Here is a 22,009-nt window from a genome sequence, read left to right on the forward strand (position 1 = left end):
CTGCGTCGACTTCTTGAGCACCCATTTTTCACATTGTTATCGACGGAAACGCTTTTGCGGCCTTGTCGACGACCATGAGGTGTTGCCAAGCCAAAATCAAAAAGCCATACCTGGGTAACGATTTCCGCCTTCCCGTCACCTTTTTGCCGTCGTCTAGGACACTGATATCCCCCGGGTGTACCATTTTCCAAGACGTCCGCACCCGCAGCAAGCATGGTACCAATGCGTTATACACTCACGCTCGTAGCAATCAGTTGACGACTGCAGTGCAGGCGACAGCAGTTCAAAGCGCGTTTGGACATTCATTTGGAATCAAGTCTTTCAACGTGCTGCTTTGTGAGCACATTGTATTTCCGCGTTCAGCAGGCGGATCCTTGCAACCTCGGGCAGCACTCGAACCCACTGGTTCTTATTCATTATCCTCAAGGCCGCGTCTTGTCATCACTTCCTACGCCTCCACCATCATCCTGAATATCAACAATAAATTCCCGAAACCATTGCGAGCTTACGTCCACTCTCGATTACGGCAAAGAAATTAATTTGTTCAACTTGGATATGAAATGGTATACTACACCCCGAGTTCGAGGCAAGCTTTATTCGATGCTCCTGTTTTTTTTTCTATTCTCAAAGCACTAAGACAGGACGCAGTGGGTCACAACACGTTTTTCGAAAGCATCCGTATTTTGCGGTTGTAATCCTACAGCACTCACAATCATTGTTACAGTCAAAACTGAAAGAAAGATGTTTTTTGACATTTAGAGATCTTTATATATTTCCTTATAAAATAAGAATTTATTCTTTGTAACATATCAAGGTACATGTTTATTGTATTCAAATCAAGAAAATCATGATTTTTATGAAGGTTCTTGGCGGTAGTTACCAGAAACCTTTTAGCGCGCATGCACTTCCCAGCAGTCGCATTATCATTTACATTTATTCGTATGTTATTTGTAGCCCATTCACGGGGAAACCGTATACTATTTCAAGTCCTGAATTACGATACTGGTGTGAGGTGCTTTTGTCATAAAATATTTTTGATCCAGAACAGAATTGAAAGCTGCCGTCATACGACTGCTCACCTCGGGAACCAAGCCAGTGACGCACTTCAAGAAATTCAGTTGCTCATCTTGTGTAACATCTGTATGTAGAAAAAAAATTAGAGTACTTCAGACTTCATCTCTCTAGATTAGGGCAAATCATGCGTTGGTGCCATTCAATGCTCAACCTCTTAACATGTAAATTAAAGGAGTAAGGCGCTATCTCTTCAATTGCCCAATATTGCCTGTTTAAATTTCCCTTCTCAATTACAAAATAAACTACGTCTACAAACAGAGATAATGCTTTCTCTTCATTCAAGTAGGCCAGTGCTTATCTGCTGCCTGCAAGACATATTGTTTACAGCTTACTACTCCTTCTTATAGTTTATCGTCAGCAGGCATTTCGCTCACAAGTTCGCTCAGTGCGACATTCGCCACTGTGAGTCTGGTCTCACTATATACAAGTATTTCAGTGTCTGAGCTTTTAACTTTCCATCATCCAATTTTGGCAAGCTTTACAATACATGCTACTTTAAGCTCCCGGTGATTTCCGCAATGCCCAGCCTATGAGCTTCGCATACCTGCTCTTTCGTTCCGTGGAGGAACCCTAGTGCTATAACAGACAAAAATACTATTACATTATCCTTTAGTGCCATCTCATCAGCTTTCTACAGGACATACTGGACTGCAGAAGCTTTGAGCCAGCGCACCGGAAGGAAACAAGTGAAGTTTTCTTCTATATTTATCTACACATTCTTCAGGAAAAATGAAATAAAAAATCTTATCCCACACCCTGACACATTTTTTTTGCGTTCTAGCTACAATTAACTCAAATGGATATTTGGTACCTTATTTTCTCAATGTAATGCTTCGAATTATTGATGATCATGAAACAATACGTTAGGAAAGAGAAGAGAAAACGAGGTACACCGAATAAGCTTGTTTGTGGATATTTCATACTAGCTTTTTCCGCTACTTCAATTGGAAATATAAAGTCAACTCGCCTTAATGGCTGTAATGCGTGATCCATAAGTTCTACGACAGCGGTCTACTCACCGTACTTTTCCAATTTCCTCATGTTTTTCGCAAAACGCCTTCTCGTCGCTTTCATGGCACACTAACAATTAGGAAAACTCAACACTCAGCGCCATATGATCAAAATGTATGGTACTTTGAAATGTTGAACATACTCTATATTCCATAATACGACAGCCATCGAAAGTAAAAGCAGGTAATGATGTTAGAATGGTGCATGCAACACATAGATTTATATTTTTTGACTGAGCCAAAACGACCATTTCTTAAATAATTTGAAGGGACCTGGAAATAATAGCAAAAAATTCACTCAAGCGAAGAATACAAAGACACACAAAAAAGCAAATACGTAGGAGAAACACGAGATCAGTATATTCACGGAATCTGCAAGAATTAACGTCTCCGGGAATAGTAACTACAGCACACGAGTTGCAAAAGCTAGATAATGCTAAAAGCAACGAAACGTATTCGGTTCTTCCTTATCTGTAAAAGTGATCGAATCGAATCACCTAATTTCATCCTGCGAATTAAATATTTCCTCTGATGTTTGCGGTCTCCATTTCGTTCAAAAAAATTCCTAGCTTGAATAAAATGCCCTACCTTTGCAGAAATTGAAGTACTGATATGATTCCATAGTTGCCACCCCTCCTTCTAACTCATGAGTTGCTTCGGATGGCCGGCACTGAACGTAGGTAACAGTGAAAACAAGGCAGATAATTCCAGATGTTTGCATGCTGAAGCAAACGATTCTCCCATCAAATGCTGTAAACAATGAAGCCCCTCCTCGGGCTATAAAGAAAATCTTGAACCTTATACCATAAATAAAAATTGATGACGCATTGCGCTTTCGGAACAAAAAGTGATCAATCACTCTTGCAGTGCACAAAACAAGAGGTTTCCCGCAATGCACGGAGACTGCTCTTGGTCCTTGCAAATTGGTCGCCTTATGAAATGTTATTCATCAAGAAAGGCGGTGCTCACTGTTGCACACTGTGTATATTGGCATTTTCTAAATAAATATGCTCCAGTGCTGTCCAATTGAGCGTCACATTCATCGATCCCTTATTCCAATATTTCTTCCCGTGATTACAAAATATAAAACACTGCACACTGGGCATTAGTGATGCCTACTGTATGCTCCCTTTATTAAAGTTAGCAAAGATATACACAATGATCAATATGCCAGAGGTTTCGCATATAAATAAATAACGCCATAAATGAGCAGCAGCGTGACATAGACCGCATGCACTGACGTTCCTGATTGAAATCCCTACGTTGCATACCCGGAAGATAGCGGGCTACTGCCCATGTTGGCTAGGGTGAAGCATTTTTTGTCATTTTTATGATGCTAAACTTCTTGAAAGTCTTTTGTTACGTGATAAGCAATATACTATCTTACTTTTCTTCGATTAATGAGTTTTTCTTGAACTTCTTGAGATATATTACTACGGTAAAAGAGTGAGCGTCAGCAAGAAATCCCACAAACTGAAGCTTTCATACCAGGAATATAGGAAGCCCATGTTCTTGCTGATATCGAGGATAGGGCCAAGCTCGGCGCTTGCATGGTGTCGTGCAGATTTCCGTTCCCGGTTATATACTTTACAAAAATAAGCAGTAAAATATTTAGAATGCTTTATGCAAATAGAAGCCCTAAATATTCAATAGAAAGCGCTTATAATTATCAGTAGTAACCTTGAGAATACACTTCCACATTTGGCTACCGTGTCTCAATAGGTTTCATGCTCATGGAATGATTTTACACTTCGTTTGATTCGTTTATCCAGAGAGTTTAACCTCTTACCTACAATCTTCCAACAATTCGATAAAGTGATAAAAATCAATCGCGTTCATAAACATCCGTACCTCGCAATCATTACAATATCCAAAGAGTATCGAAAAACAATATCATTTCTACTGATACTGTTTTCATGATTATGTATCTTGCGTAGATTGAAGGGGCTCAACGAAAAAGACATGAATCGGCACCTTCATTTATTGCACAAACCCTTGACAAAAAGGTATTCAGTCGCCTTCTTCGAGTACTGACGAATGGGTGATTTCAGTGTATGAGAAAAATGGAAATTTATGTTCAGGTTTAATTGAAAATGTATATATGATGACGTCAGATGGAAATGTATTTCGTTTGTTATTTACACCAAATATCAAAACCTTGAAATATGAATTCGTTTAAAAGATTATATTTCACGTGCGCTTAAATCTTGCGCGTTGCTTCTACAACTGATTCAGAGAACTCTACCCTTTTTCATAACATCTATAAACGCATTATTTATAAACGACACGGAAGTAAAATATGGCTCAATGGGACATCAACACACTCCATAGATGTAAAACGAATACTAACTCGCTAAAAATGTTAACAGAGGAGACAACCAGTAGTAGTGAGTTGGAAGAATGAAATATAAAAGGTGTTCGCTCTTAAAGGGCGCATGTTCAAAATTTAGAATTCTTAATATTTTCTGCGAACTTTAAAACAATTAAATTTAAAAATTCCCTGTGAATTTCTTGGCCTCACCGAGTCTTGTAGTATTTACATCGTGTGTATATATATATATATATATATATATATATATATATATATGTATGTTACTGACGAGCAACTAAGAAGAGTGGGCAGGGGCGCGGGCAGGAGCACTCGAGCATTATCTCTATATTCTCTGTTTCCTTCTTTTCATCGGTTTGCCGCCACGTGAGAATATACATACACACACACATATATATCCATAAATATATATATATATATATATATATATATATATATATATATATATATATATATATATATATATATATATATATATACGAAATACTACGAAGCTATATATATATATATAGTGCTACGAAGATGACGAAGCGGGCAGTGGCGCGGGGCGGAGCGCTCGCGCCAGACCCGCTGGCCATTAAAGCATATTTCATCGTCATGCCATCACGTCGTTCTGTTTCTGTTGTGTCGCCGTGTTCCATCACTTGTCATGCCACCGCGTAACAATATATATATATATATATATATATATATATATATATATATATATATATATATATATATTATATATATTGGAATAGAACAATGCGCTGATTGCAATCGCGGACATAAAAGTGGCAAATTAGAGAGAGAACGGTACAGAAAAGGGAAATATAAATTCTGCAAAAAGAATTTATATTCAACAAAGATGTTCATATGAGAACTGATGAAAGTGCTTATTGCACTCATTAAAGAGGCGAATAGCTTTCAGATGTGTTTTTAGGAATGTATCCATCCAAAGAAATTGCAAGTGAACCCCAAGAACAGATGTGCTTACTTGATGATATTCGAGTAAAAATCATTTATTCATATTCTTAGTCGCTCGTACATTATTTGTTAATTTTAGCGCTAAATTTAGGCTTCAACCGCTATAATAAATGCACTCAAATTTTCTAAATTGGTGTGAAGTCAAATTCCTGTTAGCAATTATCGCATTAGTTTGAAAATATATATGTCCCCTGCAAATTAATAATTGAGACACAATGTAAATGGGACCAGTCACATTTCACTTCTAATTTTGAACACCCTTGGAACAAGAATTAGATCACGTGTAGCATTGTTGGCAACAAGTATTTGAAAGAGTGTTTCAAAACAGAACAATATATTTTCTGCAGTGCTGAAATAGATTCTTTAAAATACACTTGATTCCTATGTCCTGTTAATAGGCTATATATTTTAAATATGGAAATCCTATTTCTAGCATCAAAAATGCTCTGTCCAAGTGCTTCCAGAAAAGAGCTTTCTTTTTCAGCGGAAGCTGAAATTTAAGTACTCCGATAACTGTTGAACTGAGATAAATAATTTATTTCCTTAATACCCAGCATGATTACCGCGCTAGCATTAAACCGCACCCATCAAGTCAATCCAAGAAATTGCCATTTTCATATATTCGCCATCTTTGCAACCTGATAGTGCTGTTAAATTTTAAGTGTTGAGAACTTTGCTGTAAAAATGGCACGTCAGTATTAGGCTTTCTTACTTAACACAACATTCTGCAGATCTGTCCAAACTAGGGAAAAGCGATATTGCACTACACTGCCTATGCGAAATCATATTAATATTCAAAATAAAAAATCTGTAAACCACCTCACGCAACAGACGCCTAGTACATGTCACTAACCTACTATTTCTACCATTGCTTAAACATGCAAGCCACGTAAAGGTGACAAGAAACGCTTCCCTCACGACTACGTATTAGCTGGGGCCTATTGGTAGGGCCATGCAATAGTTTTAAATGAAATTACCTTATTATTACCCAGTACTTTCAAGATTTTTTCTGTACGTTTTGTTAGGTGTAAATAAAACTTCTTTTTGTTTTGTACTCAAGAAAAAAAAGCAGCTCAGTTAGGCAGTAATGTCTACTGTGACCATAAATTCGGGCCGTTAATCCGCGAATGGAGCAACTGCTATGAGAATCATGTACTGTGCAAGTTTGAACATCCCCTGATTGAACTCCTCACGAACCGTCAGCTTTCCAGTCCTCTTAAATAACATCAGCCAAATTTACCGACAATTCGGCTAAGTTAGATCAACCTCGTAAAGATAACTGACGAAAGCGTCACATATAAACACGAGCTTAAATTAACGTAACAGTGATGCCTTTAGCACGTGGAAGCCAAAATTGACTATTCTTTCAAATAACGTGTAAAAAACTATCAAACAGAATTATTGCTTTATTAATATTGGGTGCACTGAGCTGTGAGCTAAATACCAGAGACGAACAATGCGTGAAAATAAAGTACTCATGTATGAGTCAGCAAGCACGAGAGATGATGGCTTCAAAAAACGAATGCTCGTTAATGACCAGGGACATTCATCTAGAAGATCGAAAAAAAATGCAAATATTGGGGTATTATTATTTTTGTGCCCAAGCCGTCATACGCTTAAAACAAGCGATCAAGAATCTCATCCGGTCTGCTATGTATCTTTGCTCTGATTGGCTATGCTCTTTCATGAGGTCAGAACCCGTTGGCTTCACGCTGGCAATTCAATATACACGAAGTATGGAGGCTTCAATGTACGAGCGTCTCCGACAGGAATTTCAAGCTCGGCAGGCAGAGACAGTGCTTGAGCATGTGACTGAATAATGACTGATTATTACACACTTAAGTGCTTTTAAGATAGAAAGAAAAGCAGTCATGTCTGATTAAAATCAGTCGTGTTCGACTATCAGTGCTCTTGCTCAGCAGCAGACAAGCTTAATTTCTAAGGTTGGTGCTTCCGCTGGTTGTACCTGGGTTTGAGTAGAGTAAATTCATGGACTTTCACGCGGCGGCTTCCAGACGGCGCCACCTGTAACATAAAGCTGCAGCTTCCCGTTCTTTCGCACTAAAATCAGTTGAGCAGATGTATCGCTTAGCGATGTTTTTTCAGCGGATTTATCAAACCAATAGCAGTTACCTGTAGCGAATTAAAATGTAAGATGTTTCCATTTTAGGTTCGCTCTAGGAATAAATTCAGTTTTTCCGCAGTCGCCTAATGTCTTCTTCCAAAGATATTTAAGTGTTCAAGATTTATTCTGACATTGTTAGGGGCCCTTCATCAAAATATTCGGAGTCAGCTCAATCGGCGGTAAGACTTTGTGAGCGAAACATTACGGACATACGAGTGACAGGTGCTTGATAGAAGACGAAATGGCCAAAAGATAACTAGTCGTCGTATTGCTGGATGTCATGAGACGGCATGACACACGCGTGCAGGCAAGCGCTACCACCCCAGCCTTTGAGATGATAAATGCAGGTTAAATTTTAGGTATATAGGCATCTTGGACTAAAGGTGTTCACGAAGGACTATCTGGAAAAGAAAGCGGACGTCGGGAGCCATCAACACAGTAGTGCAATATGTTTGAAGACCGAGCTGGAATACCCGCTCCAATGTTTAGTAGCAGGCATTAGACCACCCATGTGGAAAAGAAATGTGCGTTGGCGCTGGCGGCATCAAGCAGTTCAGATCTCACCAAATTGAAATAAACAAAAGCGCGATGTCAAAATTACGATAAATAATTAGTTACTTCTGTAGGATCGCACTTCTGTATTCTTCTGGAACTTTTCTGTATAGCACTTTCCTGTAGTCTGTAGATTTGTGGCAGCATTCAGCTCTAACTACATAAAAATCTACGTTACTACTGTTGTCGCTACAGTTGTGTTCTGTTGCGACCAAAGTTATGTTGCGACAACATTGATGGGAAAACAGTTGTGACGACAGTTCTGTTGTCGCAACAGTTTCCCCGTCGAAAACGATGCAGAAGTTTAGTTCTGACAACAGAACTTTCAGTGGTCCTTTTTTGACCGGGCGCAGCAATAACAAATGAAGAGCACGCATCTAACATACTTAATTACCGAAAGAGACATAAACACCATGTCAAAGCATGCATCTACCAGATGGTTATTGGATACTGTAAATACATGTCCCCTGTTTATCCCTTTGTAACGCCCCGCTGCCTCGAAATTGTTCAAGGAATTCCCTCCTGGTGACAAGTTGGATAATTTTAGGCCGGAGGTGCGACGATGCACTAACACAATTTGTCTTATGCAGATGCAAGTCGGCAGAAACATTATTGCTCTGCTGGTTATTTGGCGGCACATGACAATTTCTCGTTTTCGCGTAACTCGAGCAGCTGCTTTCATATGAGAGGGTAAGATACCTCAAAGCACGAGATCCTTGTATACATCCCTCTGAAAGAATCAGCTGCCACTAACACTAGGAGTGTGGCTCTAGGAGGTGTCATAGTAGTTATCACCCCTTTTAAGCCAACATCCTTTCGATGCTCATTAGTGTGCCCAGAATGTATGCTTCCGCGCGACGACTACCCTTTCTAGAGCTCGAATGAAAAAGTATAAAACAAAAGGAATAACCGCACGAGATCCAGAAGGAAACAATGAATCTACAAGTCAAGTTTCATTACTTTAGAGTGATATGTAATTTATATAGACCCACCGATATCTAATTTGCGGTAAAATAAATGGGCGATGATATTCTGACGGACAAGAAAATAGCCAATTAAAAAAACGTCGAAGTAAGCGTACAATAAATGAAAACAAAGTCAATAGAAGGGAAGTAAATGAAGGCAAGAAAAACTAGCGAGTTCAAACGCGAAAAATGCGTGCAGATTATCGTAAGTGCACTTAAAAGGTATCTAAGAGCCTCCAACAACTTTTTATAGCAAGGCGGAACTCATTGCATTTTGCCTTCAAACCTTCTTCTGAAAAAAATGTCGAAGGCTACAGATCAATTCGTGCATTCAAGGTCAACTAGCAATGCGCTATTGCTGCATACAAATTCAGAAGCACAAATAAATGTTTACGACATTTCTATGCATGCGCTACGATAATATCGTAATGTAGCATATTGTAGAATAGTAAAGCTTATGAGCACAGTTACATTCTAGACGAATATCAGTGATCGAGTGTAATCGAGTGTAAAGAGAAAAGTCTTATTTTTTTTTGTGAACTACAGGAAATAATGTTTAGCTTTAGGAACCAATTAAAACTAATCCCTTGAAAGTATGGACATTTCAGTCGAAGCAGACTGCAGTCGTCATTTTCAAGCGCCGCAGTATGACGCTCAAGCAGTTGACAGGGCCTTCCTGTTTGCTTCTGCCAAGCTGCCACAGAAAATAAATTGAATACCCTTGTACATCTCAAGTTGGGCGAATTGGGCACTATTGACATTGGAACATTCATCAATGGAATTCGCTTCTGAAGTGAGCTTTCTAAAGAAATATTTATCCTCTGAGCGCATCAGAGTAACATTATAATTACTTTCAAGAACTCGTCGGGTACAATACTTTTTTTCGTAACTACAATCCAGCTAGTGGCACAAGGCCATGGTTCTAAAACCTTATATTTCAATTGCGGGTTTTGGAGATATGACTACAATAATATTGATAATAAAAGTCACTCCCAGTTCGCATTATCATCCATAAACCTCTTTCTCGTCATTTCACTGCCCTTGCTTTAAGGCGCTTTTCGCAGTGCTCGCTGAGCGCGCTCAATATGCAAACGGCAGAAGTATCCCGGCTCTTCGGCGTTTTCAACGTATGAATTCGCTACAGCTGACGCAAATGTAAATGCGCTTATGCGAATGCGTTGAATAATCTGTCATGGCGTAGGGAAATGATTTCAAATTAAAAATTTCTTCCTCTATAGGTGTCACTCCATGTTCTTGGTATTTAGGTTCTGTGTGCCTTTTTGTGTGTATTATTAGTCTAACGCTCCTAAGCGCCAGACCTGCTTTAAAGGCCACGCTGTAGTTGGAACGGAAGCAGACGCGCAATTAAAAAAGGCCTACCCTGCAGCAGGTGCGCCAATATAATTGAGTTTCAGAGCAGGACGACGAACTATGCAACGCGGAAACAGCTTTATTTGTTTTGTTTGTGGGAGCTCCATGTCCCAAGCGATGCCATATTGGAAGACTCCACGGATTTCGACCACCTGGGTTTATTTTTTTTTCCACTGATGTCGCAGAGTACACACGCCTATAACCTGTCGTCTCCCTCAAATGGCTGACGAATGATGGTAGTGAAAGCATCCAATCTGCAGTCGAAAGCTGTAACCACCGAGCCACCGCGGCGGGGCTAACCCTACTTGAATACATATGAAACCAAACAGTGCGTGCTTGAAAAATGCTTGCCGCTGATTATTTCGAACAAAGGAATAGCTAGATGTTTATGGCCATAATGTGCGCTCTATCACCAGCTCTTGTGTCCAGCAGGCGGGCTTTACTTTCCAATTCCCATTCTGTCCATTCATTGCGTGCTTTGCCGAAGGTCTCGACACTATCCGCATTATGCCTTTTATATATCAAAACGATAAACGTGCATCTGTGTGATCTGAAGTGTAAGCATGCAGGCTGATAGATATGTAACGTCGTTTAGCAAAATGCCGTCAATCCTCGCCAGACTGCGTTCTCCTCCTTATGTCTAAGAGCCGTGTCAAAATACTTTAGCACTGAACATCGAGTGTCGTCAAAAATACGTGCTCGTGTTCGTTATATGCCTAGGTGTTTGTAGCCCGCTGACTTATTGCTCCCCCTGCTTCATGCGGAAAAAGAAGAGTGTGCGTGTTGTGACGAAGCTTTCGGGTGATCGCCAATTGGATATTAAGGTGAAAGCTATTTTCCCCTTTTTGCTTTTATTTTTCTCCACCTTTTCTCCTTTTCTCCACCGGAAGTCGAACCTCCATCCCTTCGATCCCCAGCCCTGCGCTTTAACAACTGCGCCACTCTTCAGATCGTGAAACGCTCTTCATAATTCCCCTTTTCTACCGTGAGAACAATAGCGGGATTCCGTGTGTGACAGATACTGCGCAAAAAAAAAAAAAACGAATTCTAAACACCGGTGAAAATTGGTGCGTTCAATGAAATGCTGGTTGTGTTGTTTTTGTTGTTTCGACTGAAAGAAGAAGGAAGAGAAAATGCACTAGCCTGCTACTGGCTCTCTAGCTGAGCCAACTATGCTGCCTCGAGCTGAAAAGAGAAAACAGAAAAGAAAAGAAGAGGGAGAGAAAGACGCGCGTCGCAACAGCCGTCTTCTACCCCCGAAACGGTAGCGATAAGGGTAGCGCAATGTATCATATTCATCAGAAAATTTTATTTTCACAGACATGAAACTCCTTTATTGACCCCCGGCACGCAAGCCTAGGGGAGCCTTACTCAAGAGCCTCGCAAACTGAGGTCTGGTGAAGATACAATGTTGCTTCACGGTCTCAGCTTGCTGTACTGTCGCGATGCACCGTCCCGACAGGTCATGACGTCACCTGGCGATTCATGTATGTATGAAGCTTACGCTGCCGGGCGTCTGATCCAGTCCTCCGTGCGGCGCCTTTCATTTGCCGATTACTCGAACACCGCACCATAAAGCAGACACAAACAGACCAAGATATCTAGGAGGCGTTAGTACGGCAGGCATCAGCGGCATTTCAAATTTATTAACGGAATGACAATGAGCTGTATGTGTCACAGTTCTCCGCTGACACATGTACCACGCCGTAATGGAAGACAGAAAGGTGGGAGTGAAAGAACCGAGGGAGATAGAGGTGCTCTAGTGGAGCGTTTCGATCCACCGCGCAATAATGGCTTTCGCCTAATCGTACTCTATTGGTCCAAAGAGCCCCCTAGATTTTTTTGCTTTAAAGACCATTCGTTATTGGTGCTACCACCAAGCCTTGTGTTCGTGGTCTTCCCTTCTGACGCTACTGGTTTCCTAGTGCATTGAGCATTGAGAGTGACAAGACGTACAGGTGCGGACATAAGTAAACGGACCATGCTTTTCGGTTCAAATAAAATCACGCCTTCTGCACCGGAGATAAGAAAACAATATATGTCTAAGAAAAGGACACTGGCATCTACTATCGGTTTTCATATATCGCGACTGCCAGTTTTATTATGCAACGCGAGAAAAAATTTAGAAGCAAATAGTGTGCTCCGTTTACTTTTGTCCGCAGGGGTACCTGATCAGGATCCACGCAAGCGGTTTCAAGCTCGACAAGATCCAGGCTCCACCAGAACGCGGATATCTTTTCCTGTCCTCACTTCGATGAATTCCCTTTTTCTATATATCTTTGTTCTAACACCTGAGCGGTATCTTCCACACACTTGTACATTATCAATGAACAGCACTTAGTACAATTTTACACCCTCTCATCAACCAGAGCTATACAGTCAGCGGTGCAGTTTCTCTTGACCCGTTCGCTATGCAGGTTTGCTCTTGCCTTGACAATACAAGACTTGATGGCGGTGTGCAGTTACCTGTAATGACGCGTGTCAAATCACATATTTTCTACACTACGCTTCAAACCTAGCTCTCACAGGGCGTTGACATGCTAGACGAAATTGGTCAGCGGTTAAAAAGTAGTTATTAGTACTCTAAAAGACAGAGAGTTTATAAACGAGACGCTTTGCGTTTTCTTGAAGACACTTTTATGGGTCGCTACTGGACTTTCCCTTGAGCGTTGGATATGCACGTATCTCGCACGATGGGAAAAACACCCATCAGATTAGGGTATCGCGGTTAGAACAGTTATTGCAGCAGAAAAAACGCTGTAATAATTTTTTCGCTTCTTATCAATGACAGAATTCCGTCGGCTGGCATGTTAATGTTGTCAGAATACCTGACGCCAAGCTGATATTGGCACAATCATCCATTATTTTTTTACTGTATGCATCCTGCTGTCTGAACAATAAACATCTCCTGCTAGTTCTATCGTGGCCGAACGCAAGCAGCCCAAGACACGAATGCAAAACGCGATCAAGCAGCCAGGAACGGAAGTGGAACTTTATTAACGGACACCTCGGCTTATATTTAGCCCTTGTAGTGTCTTGTCTTGTTTTGTAAGATATTACATTCTTTCCTTCTTGGCGAAAACAAATGCCATTTAATTTTTACACTGCTTTTTCCTGAAATCTTCTCTAGTGTATCTGTTGTGGGTTTTCGCACACGAGGGCTTAGTCGGAGAAATAATGCTAGTGACTGATTGCTTGTAGAATTACGCTCTTCTACTTCGAGGTTGCATCCGGTCGTGTTGAGCTCCGGCAGTCATCTGCTTTAAGTGCTAGCATGCTGCCCGGCAGCACGCAAGTAGATTTAAGTGCCCGGCTGTTGTTTTGTTCCACACACTATTAGGTTGTTTGCTAGTAGGGTATTATGCCGGAAGACGGGCAACATTGCAGGTGCCTCGCATTTCTGGTGTAGCTAAATATACATACTCAAGATTACATTCTTTGGACGAATGCTTTTTGCTTTTATTCCGTTTCCGAAACTATCTCGTCCTGCTCATGTGGTTGTATCAGAGCCGAGCATTTTTGAAGTGCGTTCTCCGACGTCATCTGTAAAATACAAGAGAAATGTAGGCCCTGCGCGAAATATAATACTATCAAATTGAAACAAAAGTTCTAGAAATTGCGCCTGCAGATAACTTGAACAACTCGCGCAGTCCCGTCATCAGTGTAACACTTTTATCCTCTTAATATCCTGTTGCACAATGCGGATCCGTAACTTGCTAGAAATAGCTACGGCTTTTCACATGGTGTGGGCACTTCGTAATCACTTCGATAAACTTCCTAATCCCAATTTGGAGCAGTGGGAGGCCATTCTGCACAGCGAAGACCCTGGCCAACAACGAAGACTGGTTCGCAGGACCCACGCTGCGGCGCAGGCCACTGGGCTGTCGGAATAGGCGGACCACCCACAACTCCGAGAACTCCCATGCACTCAATAAAGTTTTCAATTAATCAATCAATCAATCCTGTTGCATGCTTGACTTGTATTAGCCCGACACTCTTTTTGAATGTATATATTGTTTGTATTAGAAATAAATGTATGGTGTCTTAGAAGACAAAGCTGATAGTTGAATGAGGTACCTAGTCTATAACCGCAACTTTTGTGCTGTGGCGCATGGTAAGCCAGATGCAGTTGGTATGTCGATAGCTTTTTGGGGATCTTGTCTACACTTTCCATAACGTCGTGAGATATAACTTCGCAAACTTCCAATTATCTCTATCGAAGGTTTCTATTATAAGCACAGTAGCTGATGCGTTTTTTCAGTTGTGAGATAAGTGCATATATCGAGTCATATCTCCTGCGGCTGCCATTTACTCGGCCGGCGTTAGTTTATTTTTTTATTTACTTTGGACACTGAATAGAGTATTAGACATTTAAAAACATCACATTAACGTCTGCGCGGCATAAATTACGACCATTTTGCACACTTCCTAAACAGAAGTTAATATCACAGTTTCTCTTCCGATGAACGTTTTGTACATGATATATACCCACTAGAAAACAAACGAAGTGCATTTATTGTAGCTTTTGCTTTCAATATCTGAAAATTTTATAATCCTTGCTGGCATCAGATAATATTCTAGCCTTGCAGTTTTCCTAACCAGAGAGGTGTACTTTTTGTCGAATTGGGAATAAAAGGTCTTACCAGTATTTCTAGCATCTGTTTTTCGACACCTGCTCCCTACAAAAATAACCAGCAAAAAATCACAATAACTGTTAATCTTAACAATATTAGGAACCGAAAAAGTAATCAGGAACTTTTTTCTACTTGTGAAGACAGCGTCAATAAACAAACTGCAGCTATTAATATTCCCAGCATGAATTTCTTGTTAGAACCCTTAATTATACCCATTGAAGGATAAACAAACTGCAGCTATTAATCTTCCCAGCATGAATGTCTTGTTCGAACCCTTAATTATACTCATTAAAGGATAACTTAAAAATGATAAATTCGTAGCATTATTCTTTCCCTTAAAGACATTTAAATTATTTCATAATGCAGCGTTAGTACAGGTCTATAGGGAGAAAAAAAAAGGACAATAACAGTTTATAAACACCGCGGACCTTGTTTTTTTATTCCTATCAACACGATCGTCTGCGCCGAATGCAGAATGCAAGCTTAAATGCGTACTACTCCCAAATGAACCTATCTACATCATGAATATCCGAGGGAAAATAAAAATCGTAGTGAGCAGAAAGCATAGTTATAACTTTCGCTGGATCATATCAGCTGTCCTCCGTTCATCTACGACTGGAGATGAATAATATATATCACTTGGAAGCCCTGTCACGGTCAAAGCACAGTAAGGGCTCCAACTAGGATTGAATTCGAGAACGCATTATTATGCATTGCAATCTGGATGAATAGTGCCGATTAGGAAATTGTACGGTAATAGCTGGTGCATCCTGTGTGTATTGTGTTATTAACGGCGAAAGTATCGAGCAATTTTCTTGTCAGCATGCTGTGCTTTGTTTTTCTCGCATGTAGACATTCAACTGGTTTCATTTTTTTAGAGGTAATAATATGGCGTTGATCATTTCAGTCGATTTCAAAGAACGCTCCTAATATTAAATAAAACGGTGTACAACTCAAATATATAGCCCGCCATTAAATAGATAACCTACCAAAATGTCAAATTGAGATGAACACGTTATTATTATTATAATATATATGAACACACGAAGCACAGCGAGCAAACATCATTGTTTGGTCTGATAGAGATGCGAAGTGCTTTCGACACCCTCTTTATTGTCCAAAAAAATAATATGTAATGCTCAAGGTATTGCATTTAGGATCTAAAAGGTCGACTAAGCTTGTCTCCCAAGGTCAAGGTCACCGAGAAGTTGACCTTGCGACACGCGTTTCTTCTTCGAAACCCTAAGAAATTAGGTAGGGATGGGCGCTGCTGCGGTGCCGAAATATCATTTGATTAAGACAGGGCCTAATAGTTGATTCCCTTGCCATTTGCCGGCTTCGTCACTGGAGTACCATGGAACTAGGAGAGGGTAATGTAACAGTTACTTAGGCGGGGGGGTTTCCCTCCAGTCTCTCTTGGGTGAGGTGCGCACATAACCGAGTGCGTCAAGTCTTCGGCAGCGTCATCAGGCCACATCCGATAATCCACTAGAATTTCCCGCTCTTTACATATCTAGCTTTGTAAGATTTCTTCTGACTAAATTGGCAGCTCCTCTGAAAGGCTGAATTTTATCAAAAGGATTGACCAGGTAAATATTTGAGGACATCGGTTTGATAAGAAAAATGGTACAAAATTTTGATGAGAGCTTTAAATTTCTATTTTACGCGCGTACTTTTATTTCCGCCCCTTTTGCGACTGGCGACGGAGCAGTGTCTCTAACAATTTGGCCGCATCACTCAGTGTATACATGTTTTCTGTAGCTCATTTTCTCTATTTGATAGAAGCATAGACGCAAGTACAGGAAGGCGGACCTATTCTCTTATTCTGTAGCCATAACCTTTCGAAGGAATATCACTGTGTCGAGATTTTCGCTTTTATATGTGCGATTGTTCTCTAACATAAGCGCTCCTCTCTCTGTCACGCAGTCTTAGAGACGACCTAGAAAGAAGATTTATTCTAACTTATGATTGTTCAAATGTTAATCGTCACTGTTTTTTCCTATAAAAAAAAAAACGAATCGGAACTCAGTGCGTATATTTTATGTTCCTTGTAAATGTTTGTATTGAATTTATTCTGAATTCACACACTTTCCCCATATAGCTTCGCCAGAATTACACATGAGCTTCCCTTCATCAAATGTGCAACATGTACTATCAGGGCAGTGCCGCAATAACTAACATCACAAACTATGTCAGGAGCAGCCATACTATCATTAACGTAAGAAACCATACGCAACGTATCGTTCTCTTTGCAGTTTATTCATGAAAAAACGTAAATTCCCTTGGAGATATTGTGAGTATCCTGATAAAGACGTCAACTTCGAATAGTGGACAACCAGTAACAAAGCTACAGATTAATAATAATCCTAGTTTAATTCAACACCGGTACTTAATGTAATCTTCCTAACCTTGATAACCCTTTATATGTAGACATTTTTTATTATTGAATAGTGTTAATTCACAACAGTGCATCGAACGCTTAATCTCAGACAGGTAAACGACCTTTATTTCCTAGCTTGCTTATGGCTTTCCGCTTTCAACTATCATTCCTTAACCCCCCCCCCCCCCCCCCCCTTCGAACCCCCGTGGTGACAGACTAAAGGAGTACTTAAATAAAACGACTTTCGGCATGCTCATTGTTTATGTAGCCGTACACAGTTTGAGTACCGTCCTCCCCTAAGTCATCCTTGACTATATTATTGCACCGCAGGAGACCCAATATATTATACCACTTGGATTTCTCTGCAGCAAGACGGCCTCAAACACGCCTTTGCCAAGCTCCTGTCGCTCATGACGCACAATATGCATTGCCCGGAGGACGCCATATGCTTGCCGGGACTGAGCATCAAGGACCGGAAGCCCAAGCCTCGGCTCGTTGCCAGCTAAGAATACTCGAGATGAAATTCAATCGAGGATTCTAGGTGTTGATCAGTAGGATTCGTTTACGTAGGCTATGGGAGATAAGACTAAAAAGTCGTTTCTGGTGAAATCAGGCATTCATAAGAAACTGCGCATATGCCAATGTTGTCCATGTCGTCTGTTTTGAGACGAAATAGATATTCAGAATGCGTCTCTCGCGTGCATATTACTGTTTTAGCTACATTATGCGCGGTATAAGACTCATTTTGGCTAGTTTCACAGCGCTTAATTTTTCGCCGCAGTTTCTTTTCTTGGCAAGGTAAATTTTGGTTTCGAAGCGCCTAAGCAATGCTCATTTAACCCGCATAACGCCTCGGAGCTTTTACTGTGCGTTCATGCTCAAATTGGTGGCAGGCCATTTGTTAATTTTCTCTTTGTCGGTCGGTTTACCTCGAGTCACCGCAGCCAAAAGCAGCTAGTTCCATATTGTTTAAAAATTGCCATCGTTGAACTTAGCTCCCTATCACAAAGAGTCTTTGCAAGCTTTGCTACTTTGAATTTTAGCTGAGATAGGAGCTTGGGGCATTTTGCTGCTCGAAAACCACCGAAAACATTTATTTCTATTACCGCCTATGAACTGTAGCTCCTTGTGGGCGCAGCTAGATCAGCCTATTGGGGCATTCCTGTCGGACGTTTTGGCTACAAGCTGACTCCATGAGTATGTGAAAATTCAGTCGTAATGATGACTAATATCGAAGTGTATCCAATGGTTTCTAGATGCCTACATCAACTGCGGAAGTTCGTAAGGTGCAACAGCGTAATGTCGTATTCATGTACACTTTTTGTTTGTTTCCACCAGGTGAGTGGAAGTCTCTGCTTGTGTTTTCTGCCATGCTGAGGAGCTCATAATACTTTCTGCTTATTTTAAAAGCAGCATACTCACATTTTTACTGCAGATGTTGTTTAGAAAGCCTTGAGGGTTTCCACCGTTAGCCTTCATTAATGTTTCGGCCTAAAATATAAATGTATTCTCAGAAAAATGTTAGGCATTTCACATACTAAAATTATAATAGAGTACAGATGCAATAACCACTCTATAGAGCGATATACAAGAGTTTTTTTATATATATAAGCAACATATGCTTCGATCATCTTTCAAATGAAGGATTTATCCCCTAAACCACAGCTGTTCTTATTTTATGAATTCTTCCGTAGCACTTCGAGAATATCTATGATCTCCGTCCTGCACTCAACATTATTGTCATCTTCCCGTACACTTTATGAAGGCTGTCAGATTTTGTAGCTGAATTTGCAAGTAAGGTATACATCTTCACTCTTTTGGCGTAAGGAGTGCCTCAAGTGGCTCGCGCCTCACATTACTCAGGTGACTACATGCCTCACGTGACTAGATCGTTCGCGCTACACGACATTGGTCCTCCCAGCCAATACTGCTGCAGTGACTACACGGTCTAGTTACAGCGGTAGGCTGGTATGATGGCTATGGTTGCAGAGAGCTCCTCACGCTCGCTGCAAGTTGCACCATCACACGTACGCGGACTGCTTGACGCTAGCGAAGAAATCGTCGCAGTCATTTCGTCTTACTGCCGCAACATGTCTGTGGAGGTATTACAACGACCGCAACCGAATTTGCTCACTCAGATCTTAATTGAGAGCAACATGTCGTGAGAGCTAAAGATACCGACAGACTTACCTGTCTGGTTGGGTTATAACTAAGTGAAATTTGAAAATTTTCTAACCATCACTTTTTTCTTTTTTACAGAAACCCGGCGTTTCGGAGCCGGCTCTGCTCCATCATTCCTCCTTTCTTAGTTCGGTGGTCAGTTAACAGTATCCGGTGCAAACCAGGTACATATACCTCCATCGTTTCAGGCTCTCTATGATCATCCTTCATGAAAAAGTTGAAGCCAGGAATGTTTCATCCCAAAAGAAAGATAAAAAGTGCATCCGTAGGGCCGCTTACCTGAGGCACCAAGGCAGTGAGGCACCCCATGAAACCTAACTGATCGGTCTTGTCGATATCTAGTTTTAGAAAAGAAAACGATGCATTTCAGACGGTGCCTTGAATTATTTTAAATATGAAGTTGCAGTACTGTGAAATATTATCTTGTGTGTCACGCACATGACACCCACGTATATCTGGTGTCAAGGAATCAGTAATTGAGCTTTGGATGATAAAAACTTATTCAATCCTGATCTGTAGTTTTCACTTTGTACGAATAATGAAACTTGCTTTCTTGCATGGAATAAAGCCAGTGTTAAGCCTATGGTGTCTTAATCTGTGATATAGAGATCTTTGCTCCCTCGTTCTCATTGCCAGTATAATTATTTTTTTCCTTTCCATCGCTACCACTCACAATGAATCAACTCTCTTTTTCTGCAAAATTAATGCCGATATTTTGATGCAAATTTTTTCTTTATAAATTTCTTCAGACGCTCCTCATATAATATTTATTGTGAGCCTTCCATGTCCAGTATGCTGCCCAACTCATTTCCCATCACCCCTACTTCCTGATTTGGGATTTTCTTTCGTCACCTACCGCTAATATTGCCACACCCTGATATATCCGAACCATGGCAAGGAAGCGCCATCTAACGGTTAGGATACAATTAACGAAAGAATACCCAAGCTTTCAGAGAGTGCAGCCGCATAACAAAAAAAAGTAAGCAAAATTGTCACTTGGAATTAATGAACTAATTTCTGTAATACCAAAAATATGAAATATAGACACCCACATTAAATGCATTTCTTTCCTCCAAAATTCACATTTATAACACGAGAATGCATTCTGTTTCTCTATGTGTTGTTCTATTATTTGTTAAAGAGCTTCAGAAAGTATAGAAGGGTTGTACAAGCTCTTAGATTTATGCTCACAGGATTTTTCTTTATATCGTTCTTCTTGCTACCTCTCATCCTCTAATGCATTGAGTATGAAAGCTCGCCCTATTATTCCACTGGAGGAATATATCATAATGATGTTTACTCCGTGCCGTGAAGGTAAAGGTCATACATGGGCTTCGCAGAGGCGCGAATATATAGGAAGGTGGAAAGTCTTCCAAACGCCACGAGGGATTGCATATACAATGAAGGCCACATAGGCAAAACAGATACGCCTAAAAAGCTGCACAATGGAGGAACATGATGATAATTTCTGCTAAAAAATTTTCACCAGTCAAAATATCACCCCCAGTTGTACAGACAAAACAGACTCAAGCCGATTTACTTGAAGACTACAGCGGATGGATATATACCTGCCAAATATTCTTCATATATCAGCCAAGGTCAATTGTTCGGAGTTCTTTTTCTAAACTATTCATCCTCTTTAGAGTCGAACCAAACATGCCCATCTTATCTTTATCACATCTTACGCGGGAAATTACTAATTTTTGAAAACAGCGGAAAAAATTACCTTCGCAGAAATTTAGGCTTCGTGCTGTAGCAGCTGTCGCCTCCTCTGCAAGCGGAACGGACCCTTCGGAGGGCTGGCCCTCGACGCAGGCAAACGCAACGAGAATGGTGAAAACTGGAACCACTTGCATGTTAAAGCAGGAAAGGTACAGATCTCTTCTTCAGACCTTTAAAAAACCGTGACTTATGTTGGTAATAAGTGGTCGGGGCTTTATACTCATATTAAAGTGTGATGTCGCCACATGCTGTTACTAAGAGCGAAATGTATCCCTGTGATAGCGCGAGAAAAAATTATAATATTAAAGCTTTGGTTCAAGAAAAAATATTATGCAACGCGAAGCAAGACGATCGTTGGTTTGAAATTTTTGCGCATTGCCAGATCTAAAAATTTAATGCCTCATTGCTGCAACATTTCTTGATTCTATGCTGCGTTTCTTGCTTCTCGAATAAAATTAAACATATCGGGCTTTCTGCTGCCTATATTATACTCGGATTGTTACCGAAGAAGCAATATGGTTTCACACTGCGTGCAGATATGGCCAATCTTTACCATAATAGCTAACACCACCATAAGTCAGCTACAGCCGCAAATTAATAGCCCGCAAGCACTGACTTGTCTGCCTAATGTGCGCACATTGCATTGTCGGATTGTATCAGAGCTGTACACATGCTGGAGAGATTATAACAGTTTTCTTCA

General features: G+C 40.6%; 1 protein-coding gene across 1 annotated transcript; it reads right to left on the reverse strand.

Moving 5' to 3' along the window:
• Nucleotides 1-13,828: 13,828 nt before the first annotated feature.
• On the reverse strand, nucleotides 13,829-21,643 carry LOC146181171 (uncharacterized). The gene is made up of 5 exons (XM_084577861.1): nucleotides 21,314-21,643; nucleotides 19,867-19,925; nucleotides 18,829-18,897; nucleotides 15,036-15,071; nucleotides 13,829-13,935 (listed from the first exon to the last, which is right to left on the reverse strand). Exons 1-5 carry the CDS (start codon nucleotides 21,441-21,443, stop codon nucleotides 13,852-13,854), a joined length of 378 nt encoding a protein of 125 aa, XP_084433987.1. The 5' UTR covers nucleotides 21,444-21,643; the 3' UTR covers nucleotides 13,829-13,851.
• Between the last annotated feature and the right edge of the window lie 366 nt (nucleotides 21,644-22,009).

Source organism: Amblyomma maculatum, chromosome 8 (genome assembly GCF_055883805.1).
Source record: "Amblyomma maculatum isolate TAMU_Amacu chromosome 8, ASM5588380v1, whole genome shotgun sequence".
In the NCBI taxonomy this organism is placed as follows: Eukaryota; Metazoa; Arthropoda; class Arachnida; order Ixodida; family Ixodidae; genus Amblyomma; species Amblyomma maculatum.